Genomic DNA, 23,249 nt, shown 5'->3' on the forward strand with positions numbered 1-23,249 from the left:
ATACATTGGACGAATGCAACACTTACAGTGGACTTAATATACAAAGCAAACAAAACATTTACATTGTAGATGTAAATGATATTAGTAAAACAATGAATGAACACTTATCAAACATTATATTAGCCTGATCAACTAGTATAAGTTTGAAGGGGAGTGTTAACATTTATTTCAGATAAATGTGTCATATGTCTCAAATCACACAAACGTCTTGCAAATATACACTATTGCTGAGACATGTCTTCTGAGACATACATCCAAGACATACAATATTAGATAGCATATATATTACTTTAATCTAAGGACAATGAAGCTTATTACAAACTATACAGTCGACTTGTATTGACACCTATGCACTATGAGCAGAGTCTACTGAACCCCTACTAGTGTGACTAACTCTTAGTATCCTTGTGAGCAGTGTGCAAACCTACAGAAGAATATTTCCTATCGTTTAGGAAACATTGCGACCTCAAAACACTAACACTTTACAATCTTTATTACACCTTGATTATTACAATAAATTGTAATAGGTACTGATTCAGTCTGTAGCACTTCTTTAGCAAATCATTTGAGCCAAATAGCTTCTTAAGTAGTATATACTAGTACTTACAACTCTACTTTGTAAACAGATAGTAGTACTAGGTTTTACTGTTTGCTTGACCAGAATATGGTTGATTTAGCTAATTGAAAGACATAACTGTTTATTACTTTATACCCTTCTGTCATTTGTCTGTCTGTATTATAATAGTTTTGTAGTTTTAAGGTGTTTGTGCTTTCAAGTTGAAGTCAGTAATTCATTATATATTTTAAATATGTAAAGTAATGTTTTACTACTTTGTAGTAATACATTTAGGGCTTTTGTAGGTAGCACACTAATTGCCTAGTAATATAAGATATGTTTAGCTGTATACAATCTGTAACATATCTTAACAATCCTACTATATTTATGTATAGTATTGTTTCATTATTACTTTTGTTCATATTGTATGTATTGTTTGTATTGTTAGATAGATCTATTCTAGGAGTAATAAGTGTTCATAGTGCCTTTTCGTTTTCAAAGTGGTAATGCTTGATTATACTTTCAATATTTTGTTACTGTTAGTGAATGTAACATGTTGTCTTAATACATGTTTAAATACTGTTATTATAGTAATAGTTTTGCTAATAATTGTAATATTGTTAACATACATAAATGTTACAAGAATTGTTTTATTATTCTGTTTCTTGTAAAGTACAGTATAATTATAATTAGCTTGTTCTAATCTGATCTTAAGTAGTAGTTCAGTAATCTTCTTATACTATTATCTACCTACTTGTTTCAATCTATGTAACACTTTATTTAAGTGTAATACCTGTTTAGGTTTAATATCTGTAAGTAGCTTACTTAGTAGTAGTTTCACATAAATGAGTTCATCCTCATTTAGTTCTCTGTAAAGATATACAGATTTTACATCTATCTAATGTATTTTGTAGTTCTTAGATACTACCCAAGATAATAATAATTGTACTATTAATAGTTTTGTTACTAGGGCAAATAAGTTGTCAGAATAGAAGTCTATTCTATTCTTTTGAGTGTATCCTTGTACTACAAATTGTGCTTTGTATTTGTCTATTTGGCTGTTAGCCTGTCTTTTGATTTTATAGACAAATTTTGTTCCAATTATATTTGTATTTATAGGGGGGATAGTATATATCTATGTGTTTCAATGTTAAAGTGACTATATTTCATCCTTCATAGCTTTGATCTACTGTTCTTTGTCTATGTGTATTATAGTATTGTAATACATTAATGGATCACTATAGATTTTGTTAAGGAATTTGTTAAATTCTGTTAGATACATAACTAGGTTTATATTGTCTTTATAATTTAAACCTATAGTTTGTTTAGCTAGTCTTTACTCTTGTGTAGAGTGTTATACAGGTTCTTTATCTTTATTATTATTATTAGGAAGAGTTTTATTATTGTTTAATGTATTACTATTATAATTATTCTCCCCTTCAATCTTAGACATTAGTTTGTCTATGAATTGTATGTTACATTTGACAGTAACTTTATTATCATAGTATACTAAGTGTTCTTTACTGTTAGTATTATAACCTAACTATTATGTGTATTAGCCTCTAGGTTGTAGTTTATGTGTTTGTTTGTTCTGTATAATATAATATGTACTGAATTCTCATATATTATCTATTTGATAATGTTTGTTATACTGTTTGTAATATAGCATTGTGAAATTAATAGCAACTCTCAGTGTTCTGTTATAAATAAATGTTTAATATTGTACTGTATATACTCAGAATTTTATAAGTAACTTTGCTAATAACAGACATGTACATACACTGTTAAAGATAGTCTTATACATATGTTCTGCAACTCTGTTCTACTGTAGTATATTATGTACTGTTAATCTATGTATTGTTCCTTGACTTTTAATATATGTAGTAAAGTCTTTACTTAGGAACACTGTATTATTATTACTTTAGAGAGTTTTAACTCTTATACTATACTGTATAAAGAGTCTCATTGTATACTTTACATATTCTGTGAAAGTATCACTTTTATACTACATAGGTAGTATAGTTACCTATTGTATAGTATCATCTACAATGGTAAAAAGATATTTGTACTTGTTGTAAGCTTGTACTAGAGCAGGTCCCTAAATATTAATGTGGAGATAATCTCTATAATGTTGTGTAAGAGGTGTTGTTTGTATTTTTGGTATTTCATTGTATTGTATGTTTGCTTTGATACAATCTGTACACTGTGCATTTTTATCATCTGTTATCCTTTGACTTATAATCTTAGGATACTATTGTATGAGTTTGTACAAGTAATCAAAATTAACATGACCCATTTACTAATGTAAATCAACAATAGTGATTATGTTAATAGATTGTTTATTATGATGAGAAACTATTATATACAAGTTATTTTGTACATGTATTTCACTAATCTTTGTATGAGTAGGAGAATAAATAATACATTCATTGTTTGGTTTTATTAAAACATATCCTGCTTTACATAATAGTGCTTTACTAACAAGTGTAAAGTTCAGATTAGGATGATAGTATACATTTTGTAGTGAAATTGTATTCACCTTAGTATACTCATTAGCTTTATTTTGTAGTACTATGTTAAATGTCATTACTTTACTTTTACTAAGTGTGAATAACAATTTATTCACAATTGTAATGTTTATTAGAGTTGAGTTCTGAATGTTTGTAAGACAGAACAAGTATAGAGTAGTGTGTACATTTGTACCAGAGTCTAATATATTAATACAATGTATTAGTTTAGTATTATTGTAATGTATTGTATTAATATATATGTTTGGATCATAATTGAACTCCTTAATAACTTCTTTCATATTATCAAATAAGTTCATGAAGTCATCTACTTGTATGACACTATCCTCTTGTACTTCAAATACTAAGAATATGTCAGATTTAGTAGATAGAGTAGATTGAACAGGTAAGCCACTAGAGCTTAATACTGAGGCTTCTACTATTACAGACTCTAGTATTAGTGTTTCATTAATGTCTTCAATAAATACTGTTTTGTTATTGTCTCTAATGAATACTATTGTATTAAGTGTAGGTTGAGACAATGTAGTAGTAGTAGTAGAAGCAGTAACTGTTTGCTTATACTTTTTCTTTCAAGCTTCTGTTGTTTTACTCATTAGAGGGTTTTGACAGTCTTTTAACATATGCCTGTACTTATTATAGTTATAGTATTTAACTTTATTATAAGACTTTGTTTTACCTTTAGCTACACTTTTGCCTTTTGTTTGTAGACTGTCTTGTTCAGTATCTTGTTTTGTTTAAGAGTACTAAGAATGGTACTTAGTATATGTGTTTTGTAATTTGTGTATCAACTTAGCTATTATTAGAATGTCTTTCTGAGCTGCTGTAACTGTTAGTAGTTGATTATAATGGGTAATCTGCCTGTCTAGCATTGTTACTACCTATCTATACTCATGAGGAGTAGTAAGGTTAATTACTGAGATGTATGTATCATTATTAGGGGCTTTATTATGTGTAGACAACTGTCTGTAGATTTGTTCTATGTTGTCTAACATTTTATCAAACTGTAATACATGCCCTTTTACTATAAACAACATAGATATGTTTATAGCATGTGTCATTGTTGTTTGAACATCATATTGTTCAGAAAGCACCTTCATAAGACTTTTAACACTTGTATGTGTTGTAAAGTTCACATAAATTGTATTAGTTATTGTTTTCATTATACAATGATACAAAACATTATTTATACATATGCTAGCATTATTAGAGGAAGGGGGATTGTACTCAAGATAGTCTGAGAGTATTATAGTAGTGAGTGTACTATGTATACATAAGTGCTATATCTTGTATCCCTTCACACCAGCCAACTTTTCTGTTCCCTCAAAGAACTTTGTAATGTTAGAGTCCTTTATTATAGTGTTAACAAAGGTATACATTATAGACAACATTATAATAGGTTTAGGGGGAGAGGGAGATCTAGGGCTTAGTGTGCTAGCAGGAGACAAAGACATTCTGCAAGAGTGAGTATGTGGGGGCATTCAATAAGCACCAAGGCTTATAACCTTTTAACAAGCATAGTAGGAGTGTCCCCAAACTCTCTCTTGTTAAGACATTGAGCAAGTGTCTGCCTTATATACTACATAGTAAAGTCTGATAGTCTGAGACATTCCAAGCACAGTAACTCTACATAAGACAATTGGGGATTTCCTAATCCAGAGTGCACCTAATCCAGAGTACAATCCAATACTTAGAAACAAGAGGAGATACAAAACAAGACAGTAAAAAGTGCTCACAACAAATTCTATGATACAATCTCTTCCATTGTAGACTACAACACATTTAGTCAGAAACTCCTTACAGACAATAAGATGGAAGCATTTAGTGAATCCCAAACAGAAGAGAATTAAACTCAATAAGGATTTTGGACAAGTACTGTACTATATTAGTAGCTAGCAGATTATTGGGCAGTACTGTTGATTTTATTTTGAGAATATTAATCAATGCTTGATATTTCCATTGTGATTCAAGACAAACATTGAGATGTTGCACACTAGTTCACCATGGAAAAGACCATAAGCAGAATACGAGAGGTGTAGAGAAAGGGTATTGCTATGTAGGAGATGTAAGAGAAAGAAGTTGGATAATCTGATTAGATAGGGTAATAAAGTGCGTGCATCTTATCGTCCTACCACCACCATCACCACACCACGTCCTCTCATCGTCCCTATTCCTCGACATGCACAATGCCGCGACACGCTTACAGACCTGTGAAGCAGTCAGAGGATGGCTCAGGTATGCTCGCCGAGTCGTCTCGTCCACAGCCCGAGTCTCATCTAGTGACGTGTTCTGTCGACCAAGAACGTGACTCGCTCCTCGACCGCACAATCAGGACTCATTCTCGCTTCCCGTCGTCCCTAGACGAGTCTCAAGTTCTCGATGAACGCACCCAGGAAGAAGTTGCGCGCGAAATAGACGCACATGCTGGTGTCGTCCGTGTAGAAGCAGCAGAGAAAGTCTACGGTCGCACATCAAAATGGATCTTGTTCATCTCGTGTGTTTTTGCCTCCGTCAAGTCATCTTGATGGTATCATCTCATTCTTTTCCGCGTTATTGGTTAGACTTGGAATGGCATCATACATATATTCGCTAGATAGCAGCACAACGAGCAATTACCTCTCGTTCGCAGCCAGCGCGTTCGGCGAGCACTCTCTCATTTCCTCCGTTGGCGTTGCCCAGTCAGTTGTTGGTATGTGCCTTTCTAAGCCTTTACGTCCGAACGTCGGATCCATGACTCGATGCTGATATAAGTGCTTCGTTTCGCATATACTCTGCTCGTCAATCTTTATATTTTGCTACGCCACACGATGTAATGCACCATTTATTTGCTTTCTGATGTACGCGAATCGTACCTCGTAATGCTATACGCTAGTTGCCGTCGGGAAGCCAGTGATTGCAAAAGTCGCGGATGTAACTTCGCGTGCATATGCTTACTCTGGTGTCCGTGCGTATCTACAGCGACTTTAAAACCAGGTGTTTTAATAAACTGCTCCAGTCATTTTCTATGTCCTTGGATATATAATTATCGCGAGCGCTGGAGGTATTGGTGCTTTCTTTGCAGGGATCATCACTTATGCTGTGTACGTCTGTTGATTCTACACAAGACCTGTGTGCTCATCGTATTCTTACATTTCGCATTACTTATCTATCTGTCGCCTTTCCCCTCGCACGGCCGTAATCCACTGACTTGGCATCTTTCTACTGTACTCGGCCAAACTTTCCTTCGATTGAACCGGGACGAACTTCTCTTCTCCTTCACTTGGTCCTTGCTGCGGATAAACGGGTCACGCGCTGTGATTGTATCCCTGCCCCATGCCGCCTATTTTTGCTACGTCGCATGCGTTGTCGTCATGTCGATTCGACTTGCGACTCGTACACGTGTTCTTAATACTGACTGAACAGCGGTTATACGTGCGCTCTATCTCATTCGTAGATTGTCACAGACCTGCTGATGCACCCGTCCTTTTCACGAAAATTGTCTATTGTTCATCAGTGGGCTGCAGCTCCTTACACAGATTATTATTGCAGATCTTACGACCCTTCAATGGCGAGCATTAGTCTCTTCCCTGACAAGCTTGCCATTCGTCATCAACGGTTTCATCGGACCCACCATCGCGACAGCTGTATTGCAGAGTAGCGGCTGGAGGTGGGGATGTGAGTCCATTTCACGGCAATCCTACCTTATTCCTGAATGGCGACATTATTATTTATCACTTTCTTAGATGGCATGTTTGCAATTCTCGTTCCTGCAACTCTCCTTCCCCTTATCCTGACGTTGTTCTGGGCGGAACAGAAAGCAAGTCGCTTAGGTGTTGTCGAAGAGGTACTTGAAGCGGAAGGGGTCTCACAGGAAATCTTCGTGTCACGTATGTTCATGATCTTTAGGACTCAACTCGACTTGCTCATTATCCGCAGCGCCGAAGATGAGCTTCACGAAGCGTGCACGTCATATAGCCGAGCAACTTGATCTTGTCGGACTTGTGTTGCTTGGCAGCGCCGTTGGTCTCATTCTGCTTCCACTTACCCTCGCAAAGAAAGCGAAGTACGGATGGACAAATCGTCAGTCCAATTTTAACATACTTATGTTTGGCGTGGTCTCACTATGATTCGTTGTGCTATGTAGCTTCCATCATTGCAATGTTTATAATGGGCGTTATATTAACTTCGTTGTTTGCTATCTGGGACCTTCGGCATGCAAGCCGTCCGGTGATTGCTCCGCGATTTTTACGAAATCGATCTGTTGTCATCGCTAGTCTAATCGGTTTCTTTGACTTCGTGTGTCCACTCGTATCTGCACATTATTTCCTTCTACGTTCGCTGATAATTATCTCCATAGCTTTCTTACTTCCTTACTTTTGTCTACTTACAATCGTTCGTACTCGTCGTCAAGCCATGGACAATGCTCGAGGCAAATTATTTCATGCAAGTTCAGACGATTGCACTTACTGTTTGCGGGTTCATTGCCGGCGTGGTGATGTGGAGGATTCGGTACTGCAGGCCTATTTTAATAAGTGGACTCTGCATCCGGTTACTGTGCGTCATGTTCTCATTACTTTCCTATTCGATGATGCCTGACAGTTACGTGCCCGTTGATAACCAGTGGGTGTGGCCTCATGATCCACTCTAGAGGAGTACATGGCTCGACGGCGGAGATCGTGTGGACTCAGATCCTTCAAGGTCTAGGAGGTGGGTTTGCGGCGGTTGCAAACCAAGTCGCGGCTCAAGCAAGTATTCCGCATGTGGATGTTGCAATCGTTACGGCAGTCCTCCTATTGTTGACAGAAATTGGGGGCGGAGTGGGTAGTGCGATTGGTGCGCTTTTCTCTTACTGCATGTTGTTGGAATTGGGGAATATGAAACTGAAACAATCAAGCGGGCGCGATGTGGACGGCTACTATGCCTGGCAATTTGGCGAAGGCACTACCTGACCTGTCTAAGGAAGAGCGCATGGCATTATTCGGGAGTATCACTGACGTGCTCGACTATCCGCGTGGACACCCGATTCGGGAGGGCGTGATTGCTGGTACGTCCTTATCATACCCTTCATTGTCTTCGTCTGCACTACAAGATAAATTTCACTGACAATCGTGCGTGAACAGCGTACGATGATACGATGAAGACCATGGTTATCGTCGCGACGCTCCTTTCAATAGCACCAATTCTTCTTTCGCTTGGGATGCCAAACTGGTACCTTGGAGATACACAGAATGCTGTGGACGATGATCGACTACTTGATAGTGAGGAGCTCGACGATGATACAAGTTCGCGGGACTAGAGATGAGATAAAAAATATATCAGTATCGTTGATTGCTTTCCGTCAGGTTTTTAAAAAAGCGAAACTTCTGGTATTATGCTTTGTGTGTATGCTGTCCTGTTCCAGATAGTACTACGATTGCTCTCCGTATTTGCTATCTAGTTAGATTGTATCTGGTTTGTTGTCTAGTATTCCCTGTCTCAGTCGACCGTAATCGGACAATGTAAATAGTAAAAATAGGAATTGGTACTGCGAACAGATGTTCACCATTTCGTGCAGGGCGAGGTGTTGTTGGTCGAAAGGAACAAGTATGCTATTCATTGAAATAAACTACCGAGGATTGACACAGGTATACACATGGATGGGCACGTTTTGTGAAGTGCAGCGCTTGTCAATGCAAATCGCTGTCAGACCGCGGACAGGGAAAGCGAGCGGGCTGCGGAGAAGCGATGAATGTCAGCGGGAAACGGCAATTAGCCTTCGATGACGAAGTGCTCGGAGAAGCCTCGGAGGTGTCCTGTCGTCAGTGTTGATAGCCTCGCTCTTACACAAACCTTCTCTCAGACTAAATTTGTGTTTCTCTTGCCGTGTCTGCGTGCTGTTGAGGATGTACGCCGGTTGAGAGGTGTGGTACGACTGTATCATATGACTTTGGTGTCAGCCTCCGAAGCAGAAGCGGGCTGCCGCCGCCTCATCCCCAACGTATTTATTCCAATGCTTCCGTACTCTGTACAGATATATATATATATAGTCCCTCGCTACTAACGCCCGCTTGAGCAGTTACTCCCACCACCTACCGCAAGTTTGAAGACATCTATCCCCTGCCACAATGCTCCGTCAGGTTATCACGAAGTCTGCTCGTAACTCTGCTACTACTACAGCTTCTGCCACTTGTGTCGCGCAAACGCGATCGTTCCATTCTCCTTTCACTGTGCTCTCTGGTGCGAAGACGCCGTCCAACACTGCTTCGAAGTCGAATGCGAGCGCACAGTACGAATTGGCTCAGGCGTACGAAAAGCAGGCACCCTCACATGAATACGACACGGCAACGGCTTTCGAGGAGCCTAGTACTGCTAGTGATCGTCCTTCCGGCTGGACGCGTTTGCACGTCGTGTGCGATCCGGATCCGTCTCATGCGCCGTTTGGCGTGAAGAGTGGGGCGTATCCCGTTAGCGAGCCGTTTGCGAATTAATTCAACGACAACTACAAGGGATTAATAATGTGAGCGGTTTATATCCGTCCGTCCTGTTCGGTGTGAATGGTGGGTTTTATTTCTGTTTCTGTGTATGTTGATGGTGGTAGCTTATGGTGTCGTGTTTCAGGCGAATAATGAAGTCGATGAATGTGTACGATGTGAACTATACTGTCATTTTCTTCTTCTTGATATTTGGTCTTTATCACTTCGACTTCTCCCTTGCTATGCTTTGCTCCTTCCAAGCTATTTCTGTTACGTGTCATTCAACTCGAAGCCAGAAGATAATAGTAATAATTCGAAAGTGACTTGTACAAATATTTTTGTGTTTCGTCTCTTGCACTCCGTGTACACTTTCGAGTTTCTCTCCTAGACTGATGCAGAATAATAGTTAATTTGGGTTGTACGATGTATTGCTCCTTAGATGAGATGAGAAGAAAGGGCTGTGACTATTTAAATCCTCCGCATCTTTCCGAGGCTGTGTACTGTATCTACAGTAAGTAAGTATTGAACGAGCGGAAACATCTGTCCGTCTCGTGTGCCGGTGTAATTAAATGCCGCCCGGAGCTGCGCTTATACTGATTGACACAGGTGTGTATTCATTATTTTGTTTATAAAGATAAAGAGAAGGTGTCGAAGCAGATGAGCAATGAGAGGACATGGTGTGCTGGTTTGCATGCAGACACTTGTGGCAAATTAACATTAATGTCAAATGTAAATCATCATATTTCTTGTAAATTTATGAAAGTACAGTGCTCTAGCTGAAACCAGTGTTATAATTAAAAAGGACTAGAGGGATGATTAGTCATTGTCGGCAAGAACGGGCGCGACTACGGATGTTCCCACGCTTCTCTTCTGTCGTCGTGCTCCTTGAGTCCTTCCGCACCGAGCACCGACTCCCTCCTCTCCTTCCCTTTCTCCGCCACCATCATTCTCCTCCTCCTCGTCGTTGTCGTCGGCCTCAACACCTAGCGTAGCGCCCGCGCAATGTCCCAGACGCATGTCATCTCTTCCTCCCAGAACTCCCAGTCGTCCGCTTCCCCTGTCGTAGGTGGCCACTTCCGCGTCGACAAAAAGATTGGCGAAGGTTCTTTCGGTGTTGTTTTCGCTGGTATACTCATGTCCCCCCACTGCCCCTTGACTATGCCCAGTGGCTGACATTTCTGCTGTGTCTACCCAGGCGAAGACCTGCGACAACGAGGTCGTCTCGTTGCTATCAAGTTTGTGCGTCTATTGTCTTCCTCTCTCTTCTGCTATCCACAGTGTTCCTCATGTTGCTATCTACCCACCAAATAGGAACCACGCAAAAGTGATGCTCCCCAGCTCAGGGATGAGTACAGAAGCTACAGGACACTGCGAGGCCTCGGTATGTCCCTCCTACCTCACACTTGACATCAATTGGTTTTTATGTGACGTTGTTCCGCAGAGGGCATCCCTCAGGTGCACTTTTTTGGCCAAGAAGGTCTCCACAACGTCCTCGTCATCGACCTCCTTGGCCCCAACCTCGAAGACCTCTTTGATATGTGCAACCGCAAGTTCTCGATAAAATCAGTCTGCATGTTGGCGCTCCAAATGGTATGCCATGTTCTTCTGTTGTTGTTTGGCCACCGCCATCCTGATCCGTGCAGTTCGCTGATCCTCCCTTTGCTTCCTCTCCCACCCCCGCACCCCCTTACTCACTTGTTGCTCTCACTCTCTTGCACCCTCCCTGTTACGCGTTCGACGTGACCACGCAACAGATAACGCGCGTTGAGAGCGTTCACAACAAGTCTCTCATCTACCGTGACATCAAGCCAGACAACTTCCTCATCGGCCCTCCGGGTACAAAGTATGCCAATACAATTTACCTCATCGGTACGTTAAGCTCCCACCTTGTTCGCCGTCTGTATGCGTTTGAGTTTATCTGAACGTCATCACGTTTGCTTGCCATGTCATTCATTTCATTTCGCGTATGTCTTTCCACCGGATGGATTCTAGACTTTGGCATGGCAAAACATTACCAAGACCCGAAGACGAAGCAGCATATCCCATATCGAGAACGGAAGAGTCTCAGTGGTACTGCCCGTTACATGTCGATCAACACGCACTTGGGGCGAGGTACGCCGTTTTTACGTTCTAGAACCATGCAATTCATATCAAACACTAAATACTGCACCTTGCTTGCTTAGAACAATCGCGGAGAGATGATTTGGAGTCCCTCGGACACGTTTTCATGTACTTCTTGCGCGGTGGCTTGCCGTGGCAGGGCCTAAAGGCTGCGACCAACAAGCAAAAGTATGAAAAGATCGGTGAGAAGAAACAGAGCACTCTGATTGACGATTTGTGCGATGGTTTCCCTGGTATGTGCTTTGAAAATCATATCATGTTCTGTATGCCAAGATCTTAATGTGCTGCACTTCTGCAGAGGAATTCTCGATATACATGAATTATGTCCGCAAACTCGGTTTTGAGGAGGCACCCGATTACGCCTTCCTCAGGGACCTGTTCCTCAAGGTACTGAAGAACCTGGGCGAATCAGATGACAGGGTGTTTGATTGGTGTTTGCTTAACAACGGAAAGGGTTGGGAGTATGGAAGCGTGAGTTGTCCTTTCACCCCCATTTCTTCACGTATATCTCGTACTGAGCTACATAGCGTGCCCAGAAAACGCAGGCGAATGTCGCCGCGTTGCAAGCAACTCAACAGCGTGAACATCGCCACCGCGAACACCGCCATCGCTCGTCACGTCCAGTCGACGGTGCTGCCTCACCTCAGCAAGGCACAAATGGCGCTCCTATCATCTTGACACCGGCTGCTGCGCAGATCAAGGACCGCGAACGAGAACGTGTGCGGCGAACGCATTCCAATCAAGCGCGTGAGCTGACGATGAGTGTGCAGCCAATTGCACCGACGTCAAGACAAGGGAGTCACCTCAACCGCGAACGAGAAGCAAGTAATTCTGCCTTGCCTGCCACGCATCCGTACGCCAGTGCTAGTGCAACACCAACGTCGCCGACGCAGAACGGAGGTGCAGCAGCGGGTGCAGCATACAATCGGACGACGTCAAACTCTCCACTACCCCCTATCCCGGGTGATGAGCGAGAGAAAGACCGCAACGGGCTTGGTCTGGGCAATTCAAACTCAAATGTGGCGCTAGGCACTGCTGGTGCTCCGGGCCAGGCGTACTCGTATCAGAATGGGTCAGGATCTGCACCGACGATGTCGCGAGGCATGAGCGTGCCACGAATGGATGGTCTAGGGTATGGTGGACAGGGTGCAGGTGGAGTCATTGAAGAGGAGCAGCCCCGACACCGCGGGTTTTTCGCCTTGTTGTGCTGCAGAACATGAACAATTATCGGCTCCTCAAATTTTGTTCACAATTTTGGTCGCTGTCGTCTCCTCTCGTGCGTCTTTTCAGCCTCTATCTTGTAATGCAAGGAGTTGGCCTGAGACTGATGGTAGTTTCTAGTTTCTAGTTTCCACGCCCCATCACGATTGCTATTGCTTATATCCCACTCACGTCGCAATTCACTCTCTCCTATCAAACGAGCACGTCATGTACCATTGAAATTCAAATGCCTCTTGCTCGAACTTGCTACACACGACAAGACGTTAAGACAAGACACGGATGCTGGATATTGTTACCTGCCTGCGTTTTCATAATTTGCTCGTTGAGGGCCGTTCCCTATCTTTTTCTCTTCTCCCTTCTGCCGGTGCGCTGTTTATAGTCCGTCTCGTCTTCGGCTTCTTGCTCTCGTTTTCAAAGCAAATTTAATTCATCACTCTCTTTTACTTCATATTATGTCACTACATCTTGCAAGCCTCTTGCCCCTTTCATCCTTCTCGGGTCTCTCTCTCACCTTGCCTTCTTATTTAATTGTAGAGTTGCACTCCCCGCATTGACGCCTGCAGTCACAACCCACCCAGCGTCTGCATTCATTTTTATCTTCCTCCTAAATTTTCCTGCAACTTGCGGTACACTGTGTATTATAGGTCCAATTGCATTTTTGGCCTCTTTTTCTTGGTGAGCATGGTGGTGGCCTGAGGTTGCAATGGCGCTGCACGTTGAAAATGTCGAATCGTAAGTTTCTCACTTCACTTAGAACTTAGAATTCCCAAGAAGATCCGTGATATTCGTTGCAACGCCTAGCCCAAACATAATACATTACTACACTACGGTAAACTATGAGATGCATCATATCATGTTAAGTGCCTCCTCTTCTGCATCCAAGTGGCGGAATGAAAGCCAGAAACCGACTCCGGCGACAAAGGCAAATACTCCCATTGAGCCGTAGTTCCAGACTAGGAGAGGGTCCGCAGAAAGGGCTACAAGGTTGAATGTGTATTACTTCCTACTTTGCATTGTGTAACTGCAATATGGTGTACTCACTGACAAACGCTTCTCCGAGTGCACTTGAAATCGCACTAGTGAAAAGGAAAATACCCATGACGAGACTACGCATGTTCTTGGGTGCCTTTGTGAATGCGTACTCCAAACCCGTAATACTCGCGAAGATTTCTGATAGAGCGATGAGGACGTACGATCCGGTTTGGATCCAGACGTTCAGAGGACTTGTTAGTAAGTTACCATCTGCGTCTGTACATGTGCTTGCAGAGTAATGACATGGATTCGTTTTGTAGAGATAATGCTGGAGGACTGCGGCCCAGATTATAGCTAGTGCGCAAGTGTAGAATCCCCACGTGATTTTCTTGATTGGGGTGAAGCGGATGTTGTAGCGTTGGAGAGTCGGGTAGATGAAGAGGTCGCAGATTGGGATGAAGATGATGAGGGCGAGGGGGTCGAGGTTGCCGAGGACATCGTTGGGGAGACCGTGGGTTGACATTGTGGCGGCTTGGGAGGTTAGGTTGTTGCCGAGTTGGTTGTATGCGAGCCCTAAGTTGGTATCAATTGTAGATAAGTATCTTCTCTTTTTTTTAGGAAGGAGGAAGGAGGAACGTACAGTATATTGGGTACCAGACGAATACTTCGCATGCTTTGAAGCCTCTTCGGACTTCGTCGACCCACTTGTCGTCCCATGTCATCCATGCGGGTCTTCCTCCCTCACCTCCATGTTCTTTGTCGAATTGACTGGGCTTGGCACGGTCCCAGAAGCCCGGAGCTCTTAGGTTGCGGAGGGTTTTGATGGGATTCCAGGACCAGCTGCCTTTGGCTGCGTAGCGGTATACGCGGAGTGCGGCGGCGAGGACGGAGCCTTGAGGTGGAGAACGGACGTATGTGTTTCGACCGAGGAAGAGGACGAGAGGAGCTGAGAGGAAGATTATGGTCGGGAGGAGATAAGCGAGCCAGAATCCGACGTACTGAATTTTGAAAGAGTTGGTTAGAATATAAGAATTTTGACTGGGGTACGGATAGCGTTGTGATATGATACCTTCTCGGAGTAGGTCATGCCTATTTGACCGATAAGGGCACCGACGTTGATGAATAAGTAGAAGTACTAAGAACATATCAAATAGACAGCTCAAGGGATGTTTAAAATGACTGGCCTACCATGTAGATACGTGCCGTAGTAAGTGCCGGGTCAACGAGGACTCGTTCACCGCTGTTGAGGGTTCGTACATGCAGCTTTCCAGTGTACTGCTCAGCAATGAGTGGAGATATGTTGCTCTTGAATCCTCCAGTCCCAGAGCCCATGATAACGACAGCAACAATAAAACAGGCAAGAGCGCTGTGGGGCTTAGTGATAACATTAGGGATTGCAGAGATTATGAGGAGGATGTGCCCGATGATGTCGATGACGAGCGCGTAGCAGACTGTGCGAAATCGACCAAAGTATGTGTCTGCGAGGTAAGCACCGATGAGGGGAGTGACGTAGGCCCAGAAGCTGTTGAATGTTGAAATTCCGGTTGAAGCGCGTTGGCCCATGCCGAGAGCTCCGCCTTTCAATCAATATTAATGTGCATCAGAAGCCAGGTGTAACCGCTCTCTTTCATGAGGACGTACTTTGACCATTGGGACCGCCTGCACCCGATTTTGAACCGACTGGGAGAGGCTGCTGAATGAAGTTTGTGAAGACGACGGTAGCGCCTGTCATGGAATGATAAATTGAACTCCATGCAAAAAAAAAAAATAAGCAGGAGAAATGTACCATAGTACGAGAAACGTTCTGCCAGTTCGACGTATGCGATCAGGTAGGTGCGAAATGGGAGTCTATCAGGAATACGACGGAGCTGAAGCATGTCTTCTTCTGTCGGGATTTCAGTCCCATCTGGATGAGTGCGGGGCATCGGTGCTTTGTCGACCGATTCCGCTGGAGACGACTTCTCGTTCGAGGACTCAATGTACTTGGCTTCCGATAGGCCAGCAAGGATAGCATCATCAGCAGGATAGGCTGCCATTGTCGTTCGTTTAGGATAAACGTGTTGCAAAAGACAGAATGCAAGGTGATGCAGACTGGGCAGACCTGGGTAGGCTTCCTGAGCATAAGGTCTTTTTAACTTTAGGCTGGCTGGACTGCAAAAGAAAGTAGCACAATGGCGTGCTCTGTGAACTATTCTTGGAGAGTTCCTTGAACCATGTGGACAGCCCCAGGAAGCATTGATAACATCACTCACGAGTGCAACATGGGTCTGTAGCCGGTACTATAATAACTTTCGCACCCATATTGTACAGGCGGAATTCCGGTATCCAGGATGGACCACGTCAGGGACAAACATGGTTTGAACTGAAATTGCAAGATGTTGATACAATAAATGATTATCGGAGTCATAACAATTACCGAAGCCGCCAAATCCGAATCCAAGGTAGGCAAATCTGCTTAAATCACGTGATGATTCCGATGACTCAGCTGATCATCACGATTCTTGATCTGCGCTGCACACAAGCCACAAACGACCATGACGACCTCATCCTCTACGTTTCTACCGGGGAAAGATTCGCAAGCAATATACCCAGATTACGCCCCCGGGTTTGAGGGGTTTTTTGGTGTCTACAGCGGTACGAAGAAGGAAAACACATTACCCGACTACACTGGAAGTACCACCAGTCTTAACCGTGTGGAACAGTTGATTCGTGAATCCATAGAAGGAGCGAAGAAGGAAGGAGCGAAGAAAGATGAAGTACCAATGTATGGACCACTTGCAAAGGCTTTGACCCTTATTAGTCTAGATGTCTGCCAAGACGACAAGGTCATTGCCTTTGTGCCGCACCATAATGTGCAGCTGAAGGTAACGGACGGATCAAGAGACAAACCGGACTTAGTAGGCTTTATCGTCGAACGCAAGAATGCAGAACGGCTGGTCAGTGTGGCAAACTACAAGATAGAAGTTCCTTCTGCCCACGAGATCATAGTGGCTGTCGAGTGTAAAGTCGAGGAGAATCCAGTACTGCAAGGAGAACGTTACTGTTACGCACTTGCCCGGCATAGGCATGGATCATCCCTGCAATATGGCCTTATAGTCAACACGAATCGTTTTCAGCTCATTTCTCTCACCTTGGACGGCTATGGTATCTGGAATCCGGTAAACTGGAAGAAGAATGATCAGACTCCAATCCTTAAACTTTACGAGTCCATCAGACTCATTTGGATTGAAGCTTCAGAAGTCCGAGATAAGCGTGTTCCCGTTCCGGAGTTTCTAATTACACTGGACAACGGGAAGAGCAGGTCTGTCGCGCTATACACCTCTTATTTGGATGGCAAACTGTTTTATCTCATTCCAATATTTATTGGGAGAGGTAACGGGCGCAAGCCTTTTGTCACACTGGCCTTCGCAGCAGATGACTTCCAGCTTCATCGTGCAGCCAAGTGGTCTTGGCATCTGGACGACAATCATTCGGGGGAACGGTATTTTCTAGAAAAGCTGAAAGATGCACCAGGTGTTGTGCGCATTGACGGACAGCTGTCGAGTGATTCCGTTCAACGCGACCCGGAGAGTAATCGAAAGCGAACGCTTGTAGTAATGGAAACGATAGGGCGGTCGGTGTCATCTTGCAAATCCGTTCTGGAATTCCTCGAAACTATGTATGATCTCCTCGAAGGTAAATAGTGATATGTTCTGCATATCCTATGCTTAATCCTTCTCCAGTACTTCGTTATCACGTTAGTGAGACGCATATTTTACATAGGGACATCAGCTGGGGAAACGTCCTCGTACCAGAGAAGGATACACCTCATATACCAAAGAAAGAAGCAAACTGGGACACGTATCAATTTATATCGGATTATTATGATAACGAGGACGATGCGACAAGGGATAACATGCAGGGGGAGGATAAGCCGTAGGTCGATTTGCAACGTGTTCGGACATCACTAATGCCTTGATCAGACGACGAGTTCGAGTTGCACTGGCCGATTTTGACAATGCACGAGACCTCAATATCGAGAATGACGATCTGAAGAATGCCACGGTAAGACTTTCCCTAAAGAGTCCAATGCTTTAGTTATAACATCTCTACAGGGTACACCGATGTTCATGGCCAGGGACGTTCTAGAACCCCGTTCTAAGATACATATGAGTCAGTTTATCGAGGACGTTGTGAACATGATTCAGGCAGCGTCCGCTGACAGCGGCAAACAATACCGTAATGGGGAAGAAGCAAAATGGGAAGGCTTCTACCGTGATCTAACTGACATCCGTTATGCGAATAGAAAGAACCCGGAGGAACTCTTCCGGCATGGTGCTGTGCACGATGCCGAGTCCGTTTTCTACCTCTGTCTCTTGTTTTTCTCCCGTATGTTGCGCAAGGGAGAGGAAATCTCGGATGCTGACCTTTATAAGAGGGAGATTGACAGGGGAAAGGTGTTTGAGAAGTTAGCTAAAAAGTCGGCTGGGGAAGGGAATACTGATCCATTCTCTCACGACCTGCCTTCGTCTGGGTTTGAAGTGGACTTTTTCGACATGCTTCACGTAATCTACTATTACCTCAAGGTACCATGGTATAATGTTTTGCAAACGGGGCATGGCGAACCGTTCGAGTTTCATCTGCATGACTTCATGCAAAGGCTCTTCCTCAAGGAGATATACAAGCTACGGATCTCGTCAAGCATCCCATTAGAGCTGTACCCGCTCGCTGTAAAGTCCAATGTTGCAGTTCACGGTGATTCCTACTCCTCCTATTTCAGCTCATCAGGCATGAAAGCCGTGAGTTACCAAATATTGTTGCTGATGCTTATTTTACTCATGGCACTTGTTAGTATAAGACAATTATGCAACCAGCAAACGACAAAGGTTCTACTAGCAGAAGCGCTGTGAGTGATCACTCTATTACTGAGTGTATTATACTATCCTAACGATCGGCAAAGAAACGTATTAAACTTGACAAGGTGCCAGATATAATGAAAACCACTGATTTGGACTTTCTGTGTAATTGGTCGTCATTCGACAAAGACCGGGTATGTGTTGCTTTTAACACTCCATTACTAGCCCTCCTTGCTTCTGCTGTAGAGTACTGAACTCTCGTGTTTCAGGCACAAGAATTGACAAAGAGTATTCCGGAAGTTCTCTTGATGGTTTTATGGCACAAGAGAAAGGAGAAACTGTGGCTTTCCAGTAATAAAGAATATTAATGCCTAGCCGACGTTCGCTAGTCTTGTATTTGCGTTCTTTTAAGTTGGGATTTCAGATTCATTATTGTGGAATCAGTTAACATTATACTTTGGTTTACACTATCTTACTATCTTGCTTTTACATATTTGTACATATTAAACAGAGATATTGTCATTCTAAGTACACTGTACTTTAAAGTTGTATAAGTAAGGGATATATTCTTGTTTAGCTACTGTAACTAGATAAAGGAATGTTGAAATATAAATGGAAATACAGAATAACATTTGTAACAAGCTAACAATATTCTCTCTCTTTTATACTATTAAGAGAATGTGTTCTCTAAATAAATAACACACTCTAACTGTAAATTTAGTTTGTAACTCTTGTACCAACTATATTCTAAACTACTAAGACAGAATATTATATAAAGAATAAAAAGGATATAAGAAGAGTTAAAAAACTATTATAGATTTACTATAAGGATTATACTTTGTACAATTAATTTATAAAATATAAGTGAATCTGTTAACTATTTAGAATTAGTTTTAAGTATAGTCTTAGTTACTACTAACTTAAGTAAGTATTAATAATACTTGTATTTAGTAAGACAGAAGAGTTATACTATTAAGGATACACTTAAGTATTTTGATTTAAAAGGTAAATAGTGTTACAATCTAACACTTTATACTCTTATAACTGTTAGTTCTAATAAAACTTAAAATCTCTGTACCTTAAGTGTATAATTGTAAGGAAACTTACTATTCATTATAAGAGAATTCCAATCACTTTTAGTTTACTCAACTACTAACTAGAATAATTTAGTACTTAAGTAAGGGGTTAGGAGAAAAAGAATCCTCTTTACTTAACAATTAATACTGTTTTTTATAAGAGTATATATGTGTAAATACATGAGAAGAAAGTGTAACTAACTATAATGAGAATATATTTACTTATAAGTCCTACTATATAATAATCTATCTTAATTAGTAATATAGTAATAATAAATACAAACTAGTAAAACAAATCCTTATACTTACTCTCTAGTATTTAGTTCTAAATACTAAAAATTAGTAAAAAAGGTAGAGAACTTACTAAAAGTAATAGTTAGTAATAAGTAAATAATAAAATACTTTACTTATACATATAAGAAACATTCTTATAATATATTACTACTTTCTTAAACTAAACTAAAGTTAATTTAGTAAGTATTAAGTGTTAGGAGAGATATGTTCTCTAAGTTGATAATACTCTCAAACTACAAATGTAGACCTGTAGCTCTGGTCCAACTATATTTCTAAAGCTACTAGCTAGAATTTATACTAAGAGAATAAGTAGGAGTACAAGAAGAGTTAAAAAACTAAGAAACTACTTGTAAGGAAACTCACTGTTCCTTACAAGAGAATTCTAATTACCCTTAGTTTACTCAACTACTAACTAGGATAACTTAGTACTTGAGTAAGGGGTCAGGGGGAAAGAATCCCCTTTACCTAGTAATCAATACTGTCTTTTATAAGAGTATACATGTATAAATACATAAGGAGGAAGTGTAACTAACTACAATAAGAATATATGTACTTGTGAGTCCTACTATACAATGATCTGACATAATCAGTAATGTAGTAGTAATAAAATACAAACTAGTAAAGCAAATCCTTACACTTGCCCTCTAGCATTTAGTCCTAAATGCTAAAAAATCAGTAAAAAAGGTAGAGTACTTACTTAAAAGTAACAGTTAGTAATAAGTAAATAATGAAATACTTTACTTATATATATAGGAAACATCCTTATAATGTATTACTGCCTCCCTGAACTGATCTAAAGTTGATCCAGCAAGTATTAAGACAGTAGTAGTGTTCTGGACAGTGAGTAGTATAGTTCCAAACTATATAAAACTAGATAAAATGTTAATAGAATTAAACATAGTTAATACTACTGTATAGTCAATTAGTAGAAAAGTTGCCTCTTAATTGTTACTATTAATACAACATTTTTCAAAGAGAATTAGTAGAGTTCCTAGAGAGATATAGTGTTTTGACTCTTGAGTACTCTAAGACACACAGTGTAGATTAATATGTATAGAAGTAGAAATTCTAGTAGTATAGTAATTACAAATATTCTCTTCTCTCACATCTTTAGAAAGTACAGAGGTAAATCCCTGATTAATAAAGCTATAGCCTTCTTTCTTAATAGAATGTATTAGTATTGTGGCTTCTAGCTAACCTTGTGTATTTCTCTACTTTTGTAGAATAGTCATATAATAATAGATAGTAGAGATGTATTCCAAAATTCCTCTACTGTATTCTTGATTTTTCTAATAGACTAGTTTCTACAAATATAGTACTTTACACTTGTATTAGTAGAATATTTCCATAACTAACTATAATACAAAACTGAATATCTTGTTAAGCTTAATACTTAAATACTAATTATAGAGTACAACATAGAGTGTAATATTTGTCTTTGAATGAAAATGTTAGTTTGAACTTAATAAAATTATAAGGTATTATTCAAATATTAAGAGATATGTGTTTATATACATAGTATTTTAATACACAATATACTTCCTACTATAGTTCTGTACTGTTTCCTTGTGTATCAACTTGTTCCTGTCCTTGTATACATAATATTAATGTTTAAAGTTCTGAGTGTATACTACTAATTCTCTGTTCATTTGACAAATCCATGTGTAAATCAATACATTCTAGTATTGACTTCCTGTCTCTCTGTATACTTGTCTTCATTCTAATGTATTTCTTCCTTATGTACCTATTATGTGTCCTGTTTTCTATAGTACTAATACTGTCTAGTCCTACAAAGTCCTTTGTAAAATTGTTTTATAGTATCTTAAGTAAGAAAAATGTATGTTCAAACGTGTAGATTATATGCTCAAAGAGTATATATATAATATAATGTGTGTGCCTCTCACCCTCTTATTAAAATATGACTTTATTTTTAGTGTAAAATGTCTAGTATAGTTCTAAAACCTTTCTAAAGTGTCTGAAGAGGTCTTCTATATGATTTTATACTTTAAACTAATTGTAACTACTTATTCCTAGAGTAGATTAAACTGTATTATTGTTTAATAAGTGTTCTTAAGCTTTCTAATACTCTATTTCTCTCTAGAGGATTGAAATATTATTCCTGTATACTTGAATAGTCTGTTTGATCATTCCTAATTTACTATTACTCTGATATTCACTAACTGTATATATATTACCTTTACTTTCCCTTAAAATAGTATAATAATCTGTTTGAGTAGATTGAGTAGATTGTCCAGGTTCCAAACCTGTTCTCTAGCTTAAAGTTACTCTCTGAACTTCTGTACTTTATTCTATACAATGTATAGTTGTTCCTAATCTCATTAGTATCTTACTATTGTCACACTCATACAACATGTACATTCTAATATGTTCTGATCAGAAGGGCTCAGTCACATCAAAGTTGCATCATCCTCACGTCAGCAATCCTTCGATTACGTTATCATTGCCTACACAATAGTCTTGGTTGCTCAATTCAGACTAGTTGGGTTCCAGACTCTAGTTCTGATTCACAAAGGCAAGACTCTGAGCCTTTGGACAGTTGGTTGATTGATACAAAGGGGACTCAGATCCAGAGTCCTGGATGGGTTGATACAAAGGAGACAGTAGTAGAGTTGTTCACAAAGGACTAGTAGCTACAAAGGACTGATAATTTCTATAAATACTCTTATATAATTTGTACTTTGAAGGAATCAAGTTACTCTCTACTGTAACTCTTAGTGTGTAGTTTGACAGTCTCCTCAGTAAATGTTCCATCTTGCCTTGTCTTGTCTTGTATTGCCTTGTTCCAAAGTACAGCTTCATTGTTTCACACTACTCTTGTCTTGTTAATTGTCACCTTTAGAACTTGTACATTCTGCTCAGATCTACCTATTTATTATGAGATGATTAGTTCATCAACAGACAAACCACAAGACAATGACTTCATAATGTCTCAGTTAGAATACATACAATATAAGGACAAGAGACACTGAGCAGTCAATTGTCACCTCACCCCTTGTCTAAAATGCCCCCCTTAAGTTCTCCCTCTCAACACTATTCCTTCTCACTCTTGACCCCTCTTAGTGTCTGTACCTTACAGACTCAACTGACCTCTTCTACCTCAACCAGTACTTGAGATTGACATTTTGGAGCCTACTGTAAGGAGGGTCTCTCAAGGTGTTTTAAGTAGGCCAAGTAGCTAACAGGTGGCAGTACTACTG

The 23,249-nt window shown here is 40.5% G+C and overlaps 5 protein-coding genes across 5 annotated transcripts; 4 read left to right on the plus strand and 1 right to left on the minus strand.

The window, feature by feature from the left end:
* Nucleotides 1-5,279: 5,279 nt before the first annotated feature.
* Nucleotides 5,280-8,589, plus strand: FOMMEDRAFT_103270 (drug:h+ antiporter). Its single transcript, XM_007263376.1, has 13 exons — nucleotides 5,280-5,575; nucleotides 5,643-5,770; nucleotides 5,954-6,025; nucleotides 6,077-6,161; nucleotides 6,484-6,492; nucleotides 6,575-6,735; nucleotides 6,804-6,947; nucleotides 6,997-7,140; nucleotides 7,205-7,356; nucleotides 7,418-7,614; nucleotides 7,682-7,893; nucleotides 7,955-8,104; nucleotides 8,181-8,589. The coding sequence occupies exons 1-13, from the start codon at nucleotides 5,319-5,321 to the stop codon at nucleotides 8,354-8,356; spliced, it is 1,887 nt and encodes a 628-aa protein (XP_007263438.1). The 5' UTR covers nucleotides 5,280-5,318; the 3' UTR covers nucleotides 8,357-8,589.
* Nucleotides 8,590-9,139: 550 nt separating this feature from the next.
* FOMMEDRAFT_17638 (uncharacterized protein) lies at nucleotides 9,140-9,968 on the plus strand. The gene is made up of 2 exons (XM_007263377.1): nucleotides 9,140-9,596; nucleotides 9,658-9,968. The coding sequence occupies exon 1, from the start codon at nucleotides 9,165-9,167 to the stop codon at nucleotides 9,525-9,527; it is 363 nt and encodes a 120-aa protein (XP_007263439.1). The 5' UTR covers nucleotides 9,140-9,164; the 3' UTR covers nucleotides 9,528-9,596; nucleotides 9,658-9,968.
* A 546-nt stretch (nucleotides 9,969-10,514) lies between these two features.
* On the plus strand, nucleotides 10,515-12,311 carry FOMMEDRAFT_76470 (kinase-like protein; the record flags this gene model as incomplete). Its single annotated transcript, XM_007263378.1, has 8 exons — nucleotides 10,515-10,638; nucleotides 10,708-10,751; nucleotides 10,824-10,893; nucleotides 10,954-11,102; nucleotides 11,267-11,381; nucleotides 11,505-11,624; nucleotides 11,696-11,866; nucleotides 11,932-12,311. 8 exons carry the CDS (start codon nucleotides 10,515-10,517, stop codon nucleotides 12,309-12,311), a joined length of 1,173 nt encoding a protein of 390 aa, XP_007263440.1.
* A 1,389-nt stretch (nucleotides 12,312-13,700) lies between these two features.
* FOMMEDRAFT_76794 (PTR2-domain-containing protein) lies at nucleotides 13,701-15,751 on the minus strand (the record flags this gene model as incomplete). The annotated part of the gene is made up of 7 exons (XM_007263379.1): nucleotides 13,701-13,831; nucleotides 13,896-14,399; nucleotides 14,467-14,824; nucleotides 14,896-14,961; nucleotides 15,015-15,403; nucleotides 15,468-15,551; nucleotides 15,613-15,751. The coding sequence occupies 7 exons, from the start codon at nucleotides 15,749-15,751 to the stop codon at nucleotides 13,701-13,703; spliced, it is 1,671 nt and encodes a 556-aa protein (XP_007263441.1).
* Nucleotides 15,752-16,574: 823 nt separating this feature from the next.
* On the plus strand, nucleotides 16,575-19,029 carry FOMMEDRAFT_144912 (uncharacterized protein; the record flags this gene model as incomplete). The annotated part of the gene is made up of 7 exons (XM_007263380.1): nucleotides 16,575-17,501; nucleotides 17,549-17,741; nucleotides 17,789-17,870; nucleotides 17,921-18,604; nucleotides 18,658-18,711; nucleotides 18,766-18,855; nucleotides 18,931-19,029. Exons 1-7 carry the CDS (start codon nucleotides 16,589-16,591, stop codon nucleotides 19,027-19,029), a joined length of 2,115 nt encoding a protein of 704 aa, XP_007263442.1. The 5' UTR covers nucleotides 16,575-16,588.
* Nucleotides 19,030-23,249: the final 4,220 nt, after the last annotated feature.

This window comes from Fomitiporia mediterranea (genome assembly GCF_000271605.1).
Source record: "Fomitiporia mediterranea MF3/22 unplaced genomic scaffold FOMMEscaffold_2, whole genome shotgun sequence".
Taxonomy (NCBI): Eukaryota; Fungi; Basidiomycota; class Agaricomycetes; order Hymenochaetales; family Hymenochaetaceae; genus Fomitiporia; species Fomitiporia mediterranea.

Excerpts from the sequence above, each read along its gene's own strand:
- FOMMEDRAFT_103270 (XM_007263376.1), top strand. The coding sequence starts at position 5,319 with ATGCTCGCCGAGTCGTCTCGTCCACAGCCCGAGTCTCATCTAGTGACG. Across the intron at positions 6,948-6,996 it reads ACAGGAAATCTTCGTGTCAC|CGCCGAAGATGAGCTTCACG; the intron begins GTATGTTCATGA and ends CATTATCCGCAG. Across the intron at positions 7,615-7,681 it reads GGACTCTGCATCCGGTTACT|TGGGTGTGGCCTCATGATCC; the intron begins GTGCGTCATGTT and ends GTTGATAACCAG.
- FOMMEDRAFT_17638 (XM_007263377.1), top strand. The coding sequence starts at position 9,165 with ATGCTCCGTCAGGTTATCACGAAGTCTGCTCGTAACTCTGCTACTACT.